Here is a 16,292-nt window from a genome sequence, read left to right as displayed (position 1 = left end):
TCTTTGTTATGTTATTTAAAGTGAGGCCCAACATGAATCACCATGAGTAGCACTTAGCAATATTCGGCACATTGGCAAGGAAAAACTTCCTTTTAACAGGCAGAAACCTCGAGCAGAACCAGACTCATGTTGAACAGCCGTCTGACTCGACTGGATGGGCCGAAAATGGGATAGAAGAAGATGCAGGACAGAGACAGGCAAAGAGAGAAACAGCAACATATGTTCTTGTTACAACAACAACATATGTCCTTGTTACATGAACAACAGACACATACTTATGGTTACAATGCCAATAATAGTGGTAGACTAGGGTGAAGATTAGCAAAATAAATAAATAAATAAATTAGCGAGAGAAGCAGAGTAATGATAAAGGCTGAGGTAATCGTAATTGTAACAGTTGAAGTCAACAGGTCTACTATTAGCATTAGCAGCAACAATATTGATACTATGGGGAGGGCTGATGTTAGTAGTTGTTGCAGTCGAGCAGGTCCACAGCACAAATAAATAAGCGAGAGAAGCAGAGTAATGATAAAGGCTAAAGTAATCGTAATTGAGTGGTCTGGGAACACGCTATAGGTAGGATACGATCTACCACCTCTTGTGCTCGTCTTGGACTTATCCAATTTAAAGTTCTACACAGGGTCCATTTTTCTAAGTCAAGACTTTCTGAAATATATCCGGAAGTGGAAGACAAATGTGATAAATGCCATGGCTCTCCCTGTCACCTTAGCCATATGTTTTTTCTTTGCCCTGAGCTGAATGGTTTTTGGACTGGCTACTTTACCATTATGTCCACTGTTCTTGGAGTAGATCTGCAAGCTTGCCCATTGATTGCCATATTTGGGATTCCTGATGCCTCACTTGCACTAACTTCTATACCAAAGGATGTTATAGCTTACACATCCTTGCTAGCAAGACGTTCTTTATTGCTGCATTTGAAATCTGCTAAATATCCTTTCATCTCCCGGTGGCTTAAAGACACCATGTTTTTCCTAAAACTTGAGAAAATTAAATACACGTTGAGAGGATGTACTGACAAGTGTTTTCACAAATGGCAACCCTTTATTTCTTATTTCACAAACTTAGAGGTACTGCCCAATTGAACGTGTGCCTGTTGTTGTTGTACTTTATAATACATAAGTAACCAATATTATGTGCTGGTCAGGATGAGCCGTGGGGGGGTGGGTGGGTTTATTGTTCATTTCATCATACTTGAATTTAATTATTTCCTGCCACACTCTATTCAGAGTGCTCTTTTATTAGAAATTTTCATATGTATATACTATGTATATGTATGAATAGGTATGCTGTATGTATGTATGCATATATGTATATATTTAACAAAACAAAAAATGTTAATTGTAATTCTGTTACTTGAAGTATCTTGTATTCTTTTTCAATAAAAAAACAAACAAACAAAAAAAAGAAATGATGAAGCCACTGTGACTACATGTCTTAATTTACACTTAATAGATCATCAATTAAGGGATGTTAATTCACAGTTACTTCATACATTGATTGATATGCGGCCATTTACAAATGAGTATTACGACGTCACTTTACCTGGGGGGGACACAAGCCAAAGAAGTACTGTAGACCTCGTGCGAAGTGATGATTCAGTATTGATGAACTCGATTAGCAAATACTCCCTTTGAGTGATGTTCATTAAGTCATCATTTACAGATGAGTTTTAAGACGTGAGCAAAGCAACAGCATCCACCACAGACAGAACTCGCTAAGTTTGTTTTCTAACTCACACATTTTCTAACATGCTATCCAATGTTAGCATGTAAAGCTAGCTAACGTTAACCCACTATAAGCATTGATGGGTTAGCCTATGTATTGTGTTATTTGTGTCATATTTGCAGTAGAACAAGTTTGAGTTTATTTGTCATATGCTTCACAACATAACAAGTGTCCACCACAAATACGACATAAATGACACAATATATAGGCTAACCCAGCAAAGCTAATCTGTACCGGGATAACGTTAGCTAGCTTTACATGCTAACACCGGATAATATGTTAGAAAACGTGAAAGTAAGAAAACAAACTGACTGAGTTCTGTCTGTGGTGGATGCTGTTGCATTGCTCAAAGTCTGAATTAAAGCCAAACGGCCCTTTCAATGTGTTGGGCTAATTAGCTGGCAACAGATTGAGGAGCGCACAGAGTCACACAGGCTTCAGTCATTGTTGGTTCGAGACGGGTTGAGCTAGAGCTTTTATTTTGGTGTCCTTCCGCTAACCCGGTAGGGTACATTTGCATATTAGCTAAATATTTAGTTTTATCAAGCACATTTATATAAAACATTCTAAATATTATATCTAAATCTTTATGTTAAATCGTTACAGTTCATCATTACTACATGATCACTTCACACGAGGTCCACATTACTTCCTTGACTTGTGTCCCCCCCCCCCCCCCAAGTAAAGTTACATCGTAATACTCATTTGTAAATGGCCGCATATCAATCCATGTATTTATATTTATTGTCATCGCTTAACTTACCCTCTTATCATGTATATATTATCACTACATTCTCTGTAAATACTGTAACTACAACCATCTACCTCTAGTACATAACAACCTGATTCACGGCCATATTTATCTCTGCACCTTTGCATCATACCTTTAGCTAAACTTATTGTTATTATTATTAATAATAATTATGATAATAATACACACAACCACAACTTATTACTTACTGTTGTCATGAAATTAATGCACACATATACAGTACAATGCAGTACCTCTGATCAACACACACACACAGACCTGCAGATGGTGATCACCTCTGATAATCTGTTGTAAGCTGAATGAAAATAGCTCAGAGTGAAAGCTGCTGTCAGCAGACCTGCGACGTCAGACGATAAGTGTGTGTGTGTTTGTGTGTGTGTGTGTGTGTGTGTGTGTGTTTGTGTGTGTGTGTGTGTGAGTGTGTGAATTCTGATCATGTGATCATTAGCTTCAGATCAGTGGGATCAGTAAACTGTAGTGTGGCTCAGATAACAGCAGCAGTGATTTAAAGTTGGTCGAGCTTGTAAGTTATATAATATACTATATTGTATCCTTTAAATATTTCACTCAGTGTCAAAAATATTCTCTTAAACATTTCATTATTTAGTCAGTAAACATAAAAAACTATATTGATCCTCTAATAATCAGAAACATGAAAGAAAATAATTAATGTAAAAAAAGTGAATTACCTCAGTCACTGCCAGCATCCTGTTACAAAACGGATATCTATCTACCTGTCTGTCTATCTACCTGTCTGTCTGTCTGTCTATCTATCTACCTGTCTGTCTTTCTAATTGTCTGCCTGCCTGTCTGTCTGTCTGTCTGCCTGACTGTCTGCCTGCCTGTCTGTCTGTCTGTCTGTCTGCCTGCCTGCCTGCCTGCCTGCCTGTCTGTCTGTCTGTCTGCCAGCTTGCGTGCCTGCCTGTCTGCCTTTCTGCCTGCCTGTCTGTCTGCCGGCCTTTATGCCTTCCTGTCTGCCTGTCTGCCTGCCTATCTGCCTTTCTGCCTGTCTGCCTGTCTGCCTACACACACACACACACACACACACACAGACACAGAGGATGTTAGATATGTATTCACTCACCGGTCTCTGTCATGGCTGCTCGTCTGCAGCTTCTCTGCTTCCTCTCTGTTAGCACTGTTAGCTAGCTCTGTTAGCTCTGCATGTATGTATGTGTGTGTTTGTGTGTGTGTGGCTAGCAGAGGAGCTAACCTCCCTTCTTAGGATGAGCTGAAGCTCAGCTCTGTTTCTCTCTGCTCCTCCCTCACTCCCCCAATCCCATTATGCTACTCCCCCCCCCCCCATCTCTGACACTGCGCATGCGTTCTTCCTCTGCTCACTTGTTCTCTCTCTATTGACACGTGTACACACACATGCACATATACGCACACACACACATACGCACGTATACGCACACACAGAGGAGGGGAGTTAAAGAGGTGTCTGTGTGTGTGTATGTATGTTTGTGTCTGTGCGTGTGTTGGGGAGCAATATGTGTGTGCGTGTGCATGCTGAAAGAATGTGTTATACTTTACAGTAGAAAGTCTATCCCTCACATATAAACTTATGAACACACATACACAAACACACACACACACACACACACACACACACAAATTGTCTGAAACCAGGTCCTCTATGTGGATGTCTTCAGACAATACAGTTTTGAAAACATGATGTTTAAAGGACATGTGTACAAGACCTCCCCGCTGTCATTGGCCTTGCACGTCTTTCGGCTTGAAGCCTGAGACAGTTGAATGCTGGTGGCTGTCAGTTTACATACGTTCTTCATATAAAAAGGATGTATCGAAATTAAAATTTTAGGCATTTAGCAGACACTCTAATCCAGAGTGACTTACACCAAGTGCAACAGTAGTGTAAGTTTAAATTCAAGTGTCACCAACAACAGTACTAGGATCAAGTAAAGAAATGTTCAGTCAGTAGTTTGAGAAAAGAGCTAATACAATGTACACATACAGTATTTAAAAAATACAGTATGCCGAGTTGCAGGTGAGTTACGGGTGTGTTGAAACACATCATGTATAAATAACAACACAATTTGTGTAATTCTTTAACATATGTGTTTAGTTAAGGACAACCCGTCTTGCATTATATCCAAACATCCTTTTTGTGTGTATGAGATGGCAGTTCAGGGAACTCCCAGCACCTCTGTCTGCTGATGCTCTTTGAACAACACATTAGGTCATTAACCCGTTCATGTTTCTTCCATTCAAGAAACATTACCAAACTGTCTCAAAAGCCGAGTTAAAGATGCTTATCCATGCTTTTGTTTCTTCCCGGCTCAACTATTGCAATTCTGTCCTGTCTATATATACATTGTTGGACAGGTATATTTACCTGTTTACTATAGGCTACCCATGAAAACCTCAGTTTTTAAAGTCTATGTCTTGTTGTTTGCTTACAGATCACAGAGTAGAACAGACAACTCTTGAAATCAACCATGTCTCACACAATCGCTCTCTATTGTGTTCCAATAATGAGGTAGGAAAAAGTACTCTGCAAACTCTGCCAAGGCTGAACAAACACCCATTTTGCCGTTACTTACACGATCCCTCGTGCCAAATGTAATGACAATGTGACAGAAAGACAGGGGTGAAACATAACCTCCTTGGTAGACCGAAGAAGGATTTCTAAATTTTGACCTGGATCTAGGCAACAGAGGGCCAAACCACGACCACTCATGTTTATGTTGGGGGCCAAGCAATGACCCAGCTTGGAACTTTTTATTCAATCATCACAAAGCTGGACACCTTGTTGAAAGAGTTTTAAGACTGGACACAAATTGTCATTGAAATCGATGGACAGGAGGTGGTACGAACGACATCTTTCTAGTAAAGACTGAGGTTGTCACCCACCCGCCAACAGCATTTGTTTAGTTAGCATTAGCCAACAAAATTACAGTTATGCCTCTGTACCAATAGAGACATGGGTCGCAGTAGCTGCCTTTCATTAGGACATGCAGTTTGTCATTAATTCCTGTCTTCGCAAGGAAAGTTAAAAAGTGTGGTCCTGTTTAACTCAACAGGTTTTGGGGCACTGAGCTTGGGCCAAATATACGCAATCAATCCAGTATGAAGAGCTCAAAGTAGTACAAGATAAGTGCTATTGAAATGCAGCAAATCAAAATTCAATTCAATTTAATTTCAGCTGCAGTGGCAACCTGTGGCGAGACCACCGACCTGGATGGGCTCCAGTTCCTCCAGGAGCTTGTGTCGACTGCAGAGAAGACCGCTCTTCTCTTTGAAATCTCCTACCTCTGCCTGGCCAAGTTCACTGATCTGGAGAAGCTTATCAAATCCAACACTGTGGAAGTTCAGATGGCTTTCAACACCTCCGAGGCATTGCTGATGCAGGTAACTGAATCAAATTGTGCTACTTGGCTGACTTTGGATGACATTGGGTGTTTCCATGCATATTAATGCTACCATATTATTCAGGACGCTTGAGTACTCCATGTTTGAGGTGGTTATTGTGATTTCCATGTCCAGTTTACAATGGGAGCTCATATCCTGTGTAGTGACTAAGCCCCACACTTTAGCTGCTACTGGTCGCTAATAGGTCTGAACAGTTGACGTGTTGTCATGATGAAGGAAATTCAGCTTCCACGAAAAAACTTTTACATTACGTTACGTTTATTACCCATTAAACAGTCGGTTAACATATGTTCCAAAACCAAAAACAAATAATCTGTCCAACGTAGACAAACCAACAAACCAAGACACAGTCAAAAAACATTAGGCCTCTGCCCATTAGCCACAGCTGTGCTGGCAGGACATGAACTTAAATAACCTTTAGCCAACTTGGCGTCAAATTATGACCCCTGTTGCCCGGAGAAACATAAACTGGAAAAAATTGCATTTCCTTGCAGAAAAAGTGTGTTACGTCTCCTATTTTATTAGTTACTTTATTTTCTTCCCTCATGTTTACTACAGTACTTCCTGTTTTATTTTGATACTCACCCCGTCTCTGTTTCAGGTCCATTGTCTCCCTGCCCTTCTGTGTCTCCGGCCTCCTTAATTACCCTAATGTGCTCCACCTGTGTCTCATTGTCTGCACTCCCCTGGAGTTTTTAGTCTCAGTGTTTCCTCCCTTCTGTGCCAGTTCGTCTTCATGTCAGCGTTCCAGCAATTTCCTAGTGTAGTCTTAGTGTATTTTGACCAGTTTTGACCAATGGACTCCGACAGCACATGAAAGAGTTAGCGGACCGTCAAGAGTCGCTGATGGTCAGTTTTGGCATCAACTCACCTCACTGGTTCATATGATTCAGAAGATGTCGGTGATGACCAGCAAGGCGGAGTCCTTTTCCTCTTCCTACTCTCCCGACTCTTAAGGACCTCTTAATTGCCCTTGCTATTAAAATTTATAAACGTTTGAGGGAGAGAGAAAGCGGGAGCACCAGAGATCGTGTTTCTCCTCCTTGCCAGCAGAGCTCTTTTCCTGACTCTTATACAGAAAGGATTAGTTTCCATGTTTTTAATGTCCCTCATCACCAGTTAATATTGGGTCACCCTTGGTTAAAGCTGCATAATCCCCACATTGACTGGTCCACAGGACAAAGTTTAGCTTGGGGGGCTAACTGCAAGAGCTGCTTTTCCTAACATGTGTTACGCTAAGGGTATTAAGTTCTCTATTATTGATGACCAGCCTGATTCTGACTATCCTGATTTGTCTCTTGTTCCATCCTGTTATCATGATCTGAAACCTGTATCTAGCAAGTCTAAGGCCAAGTCTCTTCCTCCCCATAGGCCTTATGATTGTGCCATTGAACTGCTTCCAGGTACCTCTCCCCCTAGGGAGCGTCTTCACTCTCTATCAGGTCCTGAAATGGAGGCCATGACTGAATATGTGGAGGAAGCTCTGGCAGCTGGAATCATCCGTCCCTCCTCATCTCCAGCCGGTGCAGGATTTTTCTTTGTGGAGAAGAAGGACAAAACACTGAGGCCCTGCATCGACTATCGTGGACTCAACCCTCTTATCTCGTCTGCCTTTGAACCGCTGAATGGAGCTAACGTTTCTTCTAAATGCCTATCATTTACTGAGGATTAGGGAGGGGGAAGAATGGAGGACTGCTTTTAACACCTCTACTGGACACTATGGATATTTAGTGATGCCATTTGGTCTTACTAATACCCCTGCCGTTTTCCAGAACCTTGTTAACGATGTTTTCCGGGATATGCTCAATAAGTTTGTTTTTGTATATCTGGACGATATCCTGATTTTTTTCTCCCAATGAACAGTCCCGTGTGCAGCATGTCCGTCAGGTTCTGCGACGACTACTGGAACACCAGCTGTTCATTTAGGCGGAGAAGTGTGAATTTCATCAACATCATCAACGGTCTATGTCTTTCCTGGGTTTTGTGCTGGCAGAAGGGGAGTTAAAGATGGCTCCGGAAAAGGTCAGTGCTGTGGCTAATTGGCCTGTTCCGTCCTCCCGCAAGGCGGTGCAGAGACTTTTGGGGTTTGCTAATTTTTATAGAAAGTTTATAAGGAACTTAAGCTCTGTTGCCTCTTCTCTCCATGCGTTAACGTCTCCCCATAGTATCTTCTGTTGGACACCTCAGGCTGATGCTGCGTTCAAGAAGTTAAAATGCTGCTTCACCTCTGCACCCATTCTCATGTTACCTGATCCTGACCTCCACTTCGTGGTGGAAGTGGATGCCTCTGACGCCGGCGTGGGAGCCGTCCAAAAACTTCCATCTGATGGAAAGCTGCACCCCTGCGCCTTCCTGTCCCGTAAGCTCTACTCTGCAGAGCCCAACTTCGATGTTGGGAACAGGGAGTTGTTAGCCATTAAGGTGGTGTTGGAAGAGTGGAGACATTAGTTGGAGGGAGCGGCTCACCCCTTTCTCGCTTGGACTGATAACAAGAACTTGGAGTATCTGAGGTCAGCCAAACGTCTTATCTCTTGACAAGCTAGGTGGTCTCTTTTTTTCAACAGGTTCAATTTCACCTTGTCTTATCGCCCTGGCACCAAGAACATAAAACCTGATGCACTATCTAGATTATTTGCTTCAGATAAGACCTCTGTTGAACCGTCTTCCATCTTACCTTCCTCCTGTGTGGTTGGGGCCTTTACCTGGGACATAGAAAACCAGGTGATCCGTGCTAATGCTAACTCTCAACCCCCTACAGAGTGTCCCCCAAACCAATTATTTGTCCCTCCTGAGCTTCGTTCCCAGGTGATCATTGGGGCCACGCTTCCCGGATCTTCTGTCACCCTGGTATCAACACTCTAGCGGTGGTTAACAACGTTTCTGATAGAGGGGGAACTGGCTGAGTATGTTTCAAGCTGTCCAGTGTGTGCGCAGAACAAGGCTTTTAAACAGCCTCCCCACGGTCACCTCCACCCTCTCCCTGTGCCACGAAGACCCTGGTTCGACATCTCAGTGGACTTCGTTTCTGGACTCCCCAATTCCGAAGGTAACACCACTGGGGGATAGATTTTCGAAAATGGTTCACTTTATCCCCCTTGCTAAGCTTCCCTCTGCAAAGGAAATGGCCGAGGTCATGTTGCATGATGTGTTTCGTATCCATGGTTTCCCCAGGGATGTGGTGTTGGATCGGGGTCCCCAATTTTCAAATATTTTGACCTAGCCTCTTGCCTATCGTTTTTGGATACCTTTGCCTGCTTTTTGATTAAACAGACTTTGAGTATTTTTTCTGTGGAGTCTTGCATTTTGGCTCCTATTCCCTGGTTCAGTGTGACAATGTGTGGAAATGCTGAAAGCTGAAATGAAAGTGTATAAACACAACAATTCAACAAATGTTGAATAAACAGCTGTAAAAAAAATCCCACAGAGAGACAGATTATTTGTCCTCTAATGGCTCCAACAACACAAACAGGTTGTTAAGTTCAGTGTCTGTGTGTCTGTGACGTCTAGCAGACAGCCAGCAGGGTCCCCCTGTTAATCAAGTGAGCCCACCCCATAATTTAAGGCTTAATATACACTGAAAAAATGGAAGAAGGAGGGTTGTTCAATTTACAAGTATGCATTTTGTATATGCTACATAATTAATTTATATTTCTCTCCAAAACATGATTAAATCTTTAAAAAGTATTTAAAAACTGAGGAATTTTAAACCTGCATGTCTCCGTCATTTGAAGAAGATAGAAAAAGGTTATGTTTTATCAGCCGGAAGTTGAAAAGTTGAAAAGCCTCCTAGAGGCGGGGGGCGGGCTCCAGGACAGAAAACGGTTGCTGAAGACCTGCAGGCTCTGCCATTTTCTCCCTCGCTGTGATATTTTCTGTGGATTTGGGCTGCTCTGGACACAATACAGGTAATAAAAAACTTATCAAATATGAGCCAGAGATAGAAGTTGAGTGTTTATAATCAAGGTTTTAAAAGGTTTAGCTTTTTATTTGCCGGTAATGTCAAGTAAAACCGAGTCAGTCTTTATGCTAACGTTTTCGCTCATTCACTGGTTATGCTAATGGTAGCGGTCATGGGTGCCATCCTTAAATATCTTTGCATTAGTTTTTATGTCTGCTAACGTAATGTGTTGGGAAATTCATCTAGCATAGGTCTATTCTCTTTTCAAATTGGCACTCGGAGGTATTTAACAAGTTAACGAGTGTGGGGGATTGGTAACTGACATTGGCTTTGGCGAAACATGGCTGCGGCAACTAGATGGAGGAAAACCGACTAGGCGATATTAAAGTAGGTATCTTAATATTAATTCTGCCATGCTGAGCTCCAGCGGTGTACTTTAACGTCATGTTCAGCTGCTGCCACTATGGAGGTGACTATGGTCTGTTCAAATGAACCCTTTTGGGGGGGAAAAAAGTAATGTTAACATCTATGTGCACCAGAAATTCAGCCCAGTTGCTGATAGTGGTCATGCATGTTTGCCTCATGCTAATTTATTACAGCAGCACGGTGCAATGCAGATCAGAATGTCGGAAAATAAATTTCTGCACTGAGAAAGGGAGAGTAATGATTGACTGCGAACGGCCAGGACGGTCTTTTTAAAAAAGAATTTTTTTTACAATAACTGGTTTACATTAAAACTACTGCACTGCAGTCCGTGACTTTTCATAAATGTATGTGTTTAATGATTTGGGAAGCCTACAACTTATTTAAATGAAACGCACTTGATTTTTGAGTATTCATTCCTCTTTTTAATCCTCCCGTTCGGGAGCGAGAGCTTTCGGTACGGCACGCTTGTTCTTTCGTGCACGTCCACTGCGCAAGCTCCATGGACCTGCTTCTCCCGCAGCAACATGCTACTCTCAGTATCTGTATAATCAGAGCAGACATGTCCTGTGATTTATTTTTTTTATAAGGAGGGCAATACCAATACCTGACAATATTCTCAGCTGTCCATGTTGCTAGGCTTTAGTTTATTATCAACTATAGCTCTTTTATAATTGTTATGACCTGCCTTGAGTTGATGTAGTCTACACACCCACAGTGATCCTACTTGACTTTTTTTTAACATTTATTTATTTTTACTGTGTAGATATCCTCCAGCCAAGGCGTCTCTGGGTGCTGTGTCAAAGGCTCTGTAGTAGTGGTGAGTATTACTATTCAATTGCTTTTGTTGGTTTACTGGATGTGTTTAAACAAGAATGAATGGATTTCTCAGCATGATGATGATGATATTAATATTATTTTCAAAAATATTGTGAGTAAAGACAATTGCTGTAAATCCTACTGTCTTTAAGGTTCTAATGTTCATTTTTTGTTGAAACTATTTTGGAGAGGTTTTTCTAATAATAGTCTCACAGTATAACACAAAATAAAGTATAATATATAATGTATAAAATAAACTATATTACTATAACTTTGATGATGGTAAGATTTATAGATTTCTGGATTAGACTTCATTGGTTTAGGATTAAAAGGGAGCCCTAATAAACTGGCAAGATTATGCATTTTAAATTATGGTAAAGATTTGCTCTATTTCTGTCGGATGTGTGTGGGTGAGCTGAACTTCCATTTGTTTCTCTCTTTCTTTAGTGAATGTGGCAGTGTAAAGGGTGTTCAGTCGCTGTGCAAAGTAGGTCTGAATTACTTCACCATTATAAACTCAAACACCCACATTTTGGACGCACCATAAGTTATCCATGTACGTATTCTAAATGTCCCTGTACATTTAAGACATGGAATGCTTTAATCATACATCTAAGTAGAGTGCATTCCACACAAGATAATCAGACACTCCAAGAGTTGTCTATTTTCAGCTGTCACTTATGTGCATGCAAAAACTTAGCTAATGAAAGGGAGTTTTTTGTTCATATCAACACACATCTGAAGAGAAATGAAAATGTCTGTTGCGTGTTTGTTGGCTGTAGTTTTCAAACCAGTATTTATGGAACCTTTAAGTCTCATAAGAGTCGCCGACACACACCTCACACATTAGCTGATTTTTTACCAGGTATTGCAAAAACAACTACAATAGCATCTCCACCATTAGATGATTTGTTTGCTGATAGCCAGGACGAGGAGTGTATGTTAGAGGAAGTTTCTGATTCTTCACAAGATCAACACAACACACTTCCAAGTGCAATTGAGCAGCAGCTTGCAGCAGCCTTACTAAAGTTGGAATATTTAGTCCACGTGCCAGGTACAGCAATTGATGATTTTTTACAAGAACTTTACTACTTGATAAACACAGCATCAGTCACGCTATCTAGAGGTGTTGTGACTGATATCCTTAAGCATCACAACCTACAAGTTGATGACTCTGTAGTTACAGAAATCACCACAGCAGTATGCTCATCTAACCCTGTTCCAAAAGCAATTGAAAAAGGCGGCCCTCTTAGTACTTCATATCAACGTAAACAATTTTATAAGGAAAAATTCTGTGTTGTGGAACCAGTTACTTACATACTTGATCATAAAAAGAAACACACCTTTCAGTATGTTCCACTGTTGAAATCCTTGCAGCAAATTTTAAATAATAAGGCCATTCTTGATAAGATTATTGAAAATCATAGAGGACGGCAGGACATTGAACTTGACCCAACTCTTGAATTCAGGTCCCCCGAAGATGGTTTGCATTATAAGGAAAACGGCTTCCTAAATGCAGAGGAGTTACGGATATCACTGCGTCTGTATGTGGATGATTTTGAGACCTGCAATCCCCTAGGCACCTCTCGGAAAAAACACAAGCTTTGTGGTGTTTACTGGATACTAGGTAACCTGCCACCAGGCTCCCACTCATCTTTATCATCTATTTATCTTGCAGTGCTTTGCAAAAGTGGTGATGTAAAAACATATGGTTATAAAACAGTCTTGGAACCCCTTCTTCAAGATCTTAAAATTCTTGAGGACCTTGGTTTGTATGTGCCTTTATTAGGCAAGTCTCTTAAAGGTACAGTACTGAGTATTGTAGCTGACAACTTGGGAGCGCATGGTATTGCAGGGTTCATAGAAAGTTTTTCTGGTGATTACGTCTGTTGCTTTTGCACAGCAAGGAGTTGTGATTTCAGGAATCACTCTGTTGCTTCTGGTGCTTTCAGCCTTAGAACTAGAGAGGGCCATGCAGATCATGTAAAATCATCTTGTGAGAAGGATACACATTGCTTTGGAGTTAAGGGAGAGTGCATTTTTACCAAAACTCTTTCTCATTTTCATGTTGTCTCTGGTTTTCCGCCTGATCTTGCTCACGATATATTTGAGGGTATTGTGCCTGTTGAGCTGGCCCACTGCTTGGCATCAATGATATCAAAGAAGTTATTTACATTAGATGAACTGAATAAAGCTATACTGACTTTCCCCTATAAATGGTCAGACAAAACAAACAAGCCACATGTTGTACCACAGAGTTTCTTGGGTTGGAAAACAATTGGTGGCAACGCTCATGAAAACTGGAGCCTACTGAGGTTGCTCCCATTTATGATAGGTCCCCTTGTCCCAGAAAATGAGCCAGCATGGCTTGTGTTGATGGATTTAAAAGATATTGTGCAGTTAGTTGTTGCTCCTGTGCATACAGATGAATCCATCTCATACCTTGAAAGCAAAATTGTTGAGCACAGACCAGGTACCTGTTCCCTGGTGTCAGACTTCGACCCAAACACCACTATCTAGAACACTACCCGCAGATGATAAGGTGTTTTGGCCCTCTAGTCACAGTTTGGACAATGCGATTTGAAGCCAAACATAGTTTCTTTAAGAACATTGTTAAACACACAAGTTGCTTTAAGAATGCACCACTGACTTTGGCTTCAAAACATCAAATGATGATTGCATTTCACATAAACTCACCGTCTTATGGTAAATCTTGCCTAGATGTATCTACTGTCTCCACAGTTCCAGTTGATGTACTGAAGGAGGAAGTAGCTGAGGCTATAAAGCTAAAATGTCCTAGCACATCTGAAGTGCATCTTGCTAAGAATGCATCAAGCAATGGCATAGCCTATAGCAATGGCATGATGGTTGCCCACGGATCAGTAGGTGGATTACCAGAGTTCGCTGAAATTATTCAGATGTGTGTAATAAATGAGATGTTGTTCCTCATTGTGAAAGTGCTGTGTGGGTGGTACACTGAACACTACAGAGCCTTTGAGCTAAGCTTGTCACCATCCAGAGAAGTAAAACTTGTAGCACTCAGTGAACTCACTGACCCCTATCCACTGGCCTCTTACACGGTTGGATCAAGGCATATGGTGACCTTAAAAAGGCAGATCATCATAAAAGGTTGGTTAACCACCAAAATGGTGATCTTTTTTTTACTCACATACATTTGGTGATGTGGTAATGTGCATGCTGAGTTCTATGGTTTTTTGGTGATGTGGTAATGTGCTGAGTTCTATGGGGGTTCTTTTGTCACAAGACATTTGTCTTTGGAGTCTGTCACTCTGCCTGCCTGTGTATCATCACATCTATTTTCTCTCCACATTCAGGCTGTATTTTTTTGTGCTGTGTTGCTCATGGGAGTTTCTCTGAAATCGCAAAGCATCCTTGCCTGACTGAGAAAGGCTCCCTCTCTGGATATGCTGGATGGAAATGCAGCTTGAAGAACAAACTGGCAATCTACCGCACTCACCTGAGAAAGCTTGGGTGTCCTGAGGTGACAATAAACTCTCTCAAGAACAAACCAGAGGGCAAATCAAGCCCTGCTTTTGGCATTAAAAAACCAAGAAGGTCCGAAGTGAACTACTTTTGCATATAGAAGACGTTTGCATATAGGAGACAGGAAGTGGTTAGCGACACATCAATGATAAAAGACTTCCAGGCGAGATGGCCAGCACTTTTTGAAGTAGGCAAGGTAAGTGATTTATGATTCTCTCTCTCACTCTCACTCACTCTCTCACTAACTCACCCACTCGCTCGCTCGCTTACTCACTCACTCACTCACTCACTCTCTCACTTTCACTCACTCTCTCACTCACACAGATAATTTAAACTTACTGTTGGTCATGGTAACTTGATCGGCGTTCTTTTCTTTTTTTTTTTAGAAGGAGTCATCACCCGGAAATCGCATTTTTCCTTGTTAAAACATGTATATTGGTGTTGGACCTCAGTTGAAACTTGCCTGAAAATCTGGAGTTTGAAAGTGGCTGAGTTGTTTTCGTTTGGGCTCTTTGTTCAAACCAGAGTAGCCCACAAGGGCGCGCACCCCAAAACGGGAGATTTTGATTCTGCTCCTGTGATGTCGTCACCACAGGAGGCTACGGTCAGGTTCGTCATTCAATGTGTGTGCCATGACGAAGGGGCTGTTGTTGTTTTGGAGTCTGTCAACGCGTGCATGTACTGGGCCAGCCCCCATTCCGGCTCTGTCCTTCCTGCGGCCAATCAACGCGAGCTCTATGTTTGATTTTTTTTTTCCTAATAAATTTTAAGAATTGATTTAAAGACAATTTAAGGGAGACTGTATACGTGAAAAGACCAGGTGATGACTCCTTTAATGAATGCTTTTCCAAATTGCTGCCTGTTGATGTCTGTATGTCTGTTGATGTCTGCATTTTCAGATTAATGCTGAATTCAAGCGGATCACAACATTGCCCCTGCAGTCCAGATTTCTATCTCAATTAGATGTTCACTCTGAGAAACTGATCAAACTTTTTAAAAACAGAGGAGGACAGATAGGCAGACGCCTAGGGGGCATCATTGCACCCATGGATGAAGTAAGTATACTCTCTGGGGTTGGGGTGTAACAGTTGATTGAGTGTCTTTAAGACAAAAACTACGTCCAGTTGACTTGATTCAATTGCCTAGAGATGCCTTTTACCTGGACAAATGAGAATTTACACAGACATGAACTCAAACAAAACAACTTGTGCTTCTGCTTTTCTGCATTAGGATGATGACGTGGATCTGGGAAGAGAATGTGTCATAAAGGCACTACGGTTTACCTGAACGAGGACCCGGAGAATCTATTGAGAGAGTATGTGGTAAGTATTACTTAGGTTTAGTATGTTGAGATGTTATCTTTCATATTTGAAAGCTTTAAAACATCTACTCATTATAATTACTTTACAGTCAGCTAACTTGTAAGATAATATGGTAGTGATCTTAATATCAAAGTGTGTGTGTTTATGTGTGTGTTTTTGAGCCTCTGTGAGGCACGTTGTGTTACTTTTGTGTATGAAAAGTGCCATATAAATAAAGTTTGATTTCATATCTTAATAAATTACTCAATACAGATATGCAGTATTCCCTATATACAAGTGGCATGTAGTGTAATCACACTTTGATTCTTTTTGTGCATTGTACAGACAGCAGATGAATCCCTCTTCCAGGAATCCATTGAGGAAACCACTATGGGTATATACGTCTTGAAACACAGAGATGCCAGTGAAAAAC

The 16,292-nt window shown here is 41.3% G+C and overlaps 1 protein-coding gene across 1 annotated transcript in view; it reads right to left on the bottom strand.

Moving 5' to 3' along the window:
• Positions 1 to 3,776, bottom strand: part of LOC138588969 (rap1 GTPase-GDP dissociation stimulator 1-B) — a 43,470-nt gene extending 39,694 nt beyond the window's left edge. Inside the window, exon 1 of the mRNA XM_069659229.1 lies at positions 3,603 to 3,776. Coding sequence (XP_069515330.1) covers positions 3,603 to 3,615 — 13 coding nt within the window. The 5' untranslated portion in view covers positions 3,616 to 3,776. The remainder of the gene's footprint in view (positions 1 to 3,602) is intronic.
• Positions 3,777 to 16,292: the final 12,516 nt, after the last annotated feature.

This window comes from Semicossyphus pulcher, unplaced genomic scaffold (assembly GCF_022749685.1).
Source record: "Semicossyphus pulcher isolate SPU_LCO1_2020_fin unplaced genomic scaffold, fSemPul1.0.p SCAF_12, whole genome shotgun sequence".
Lineage (NCBI taxonomy): Eukaryota > Metazoa > Chordata > Actinopteri > Labriformes > Labridae > Semicossyphus > Semicossyphus pulcher.
The sequence above is the reverse complement of the archived record's forward strand: the minus strand, read 5'-3'. Positions and strand labels throughout refer to the sequence as shown.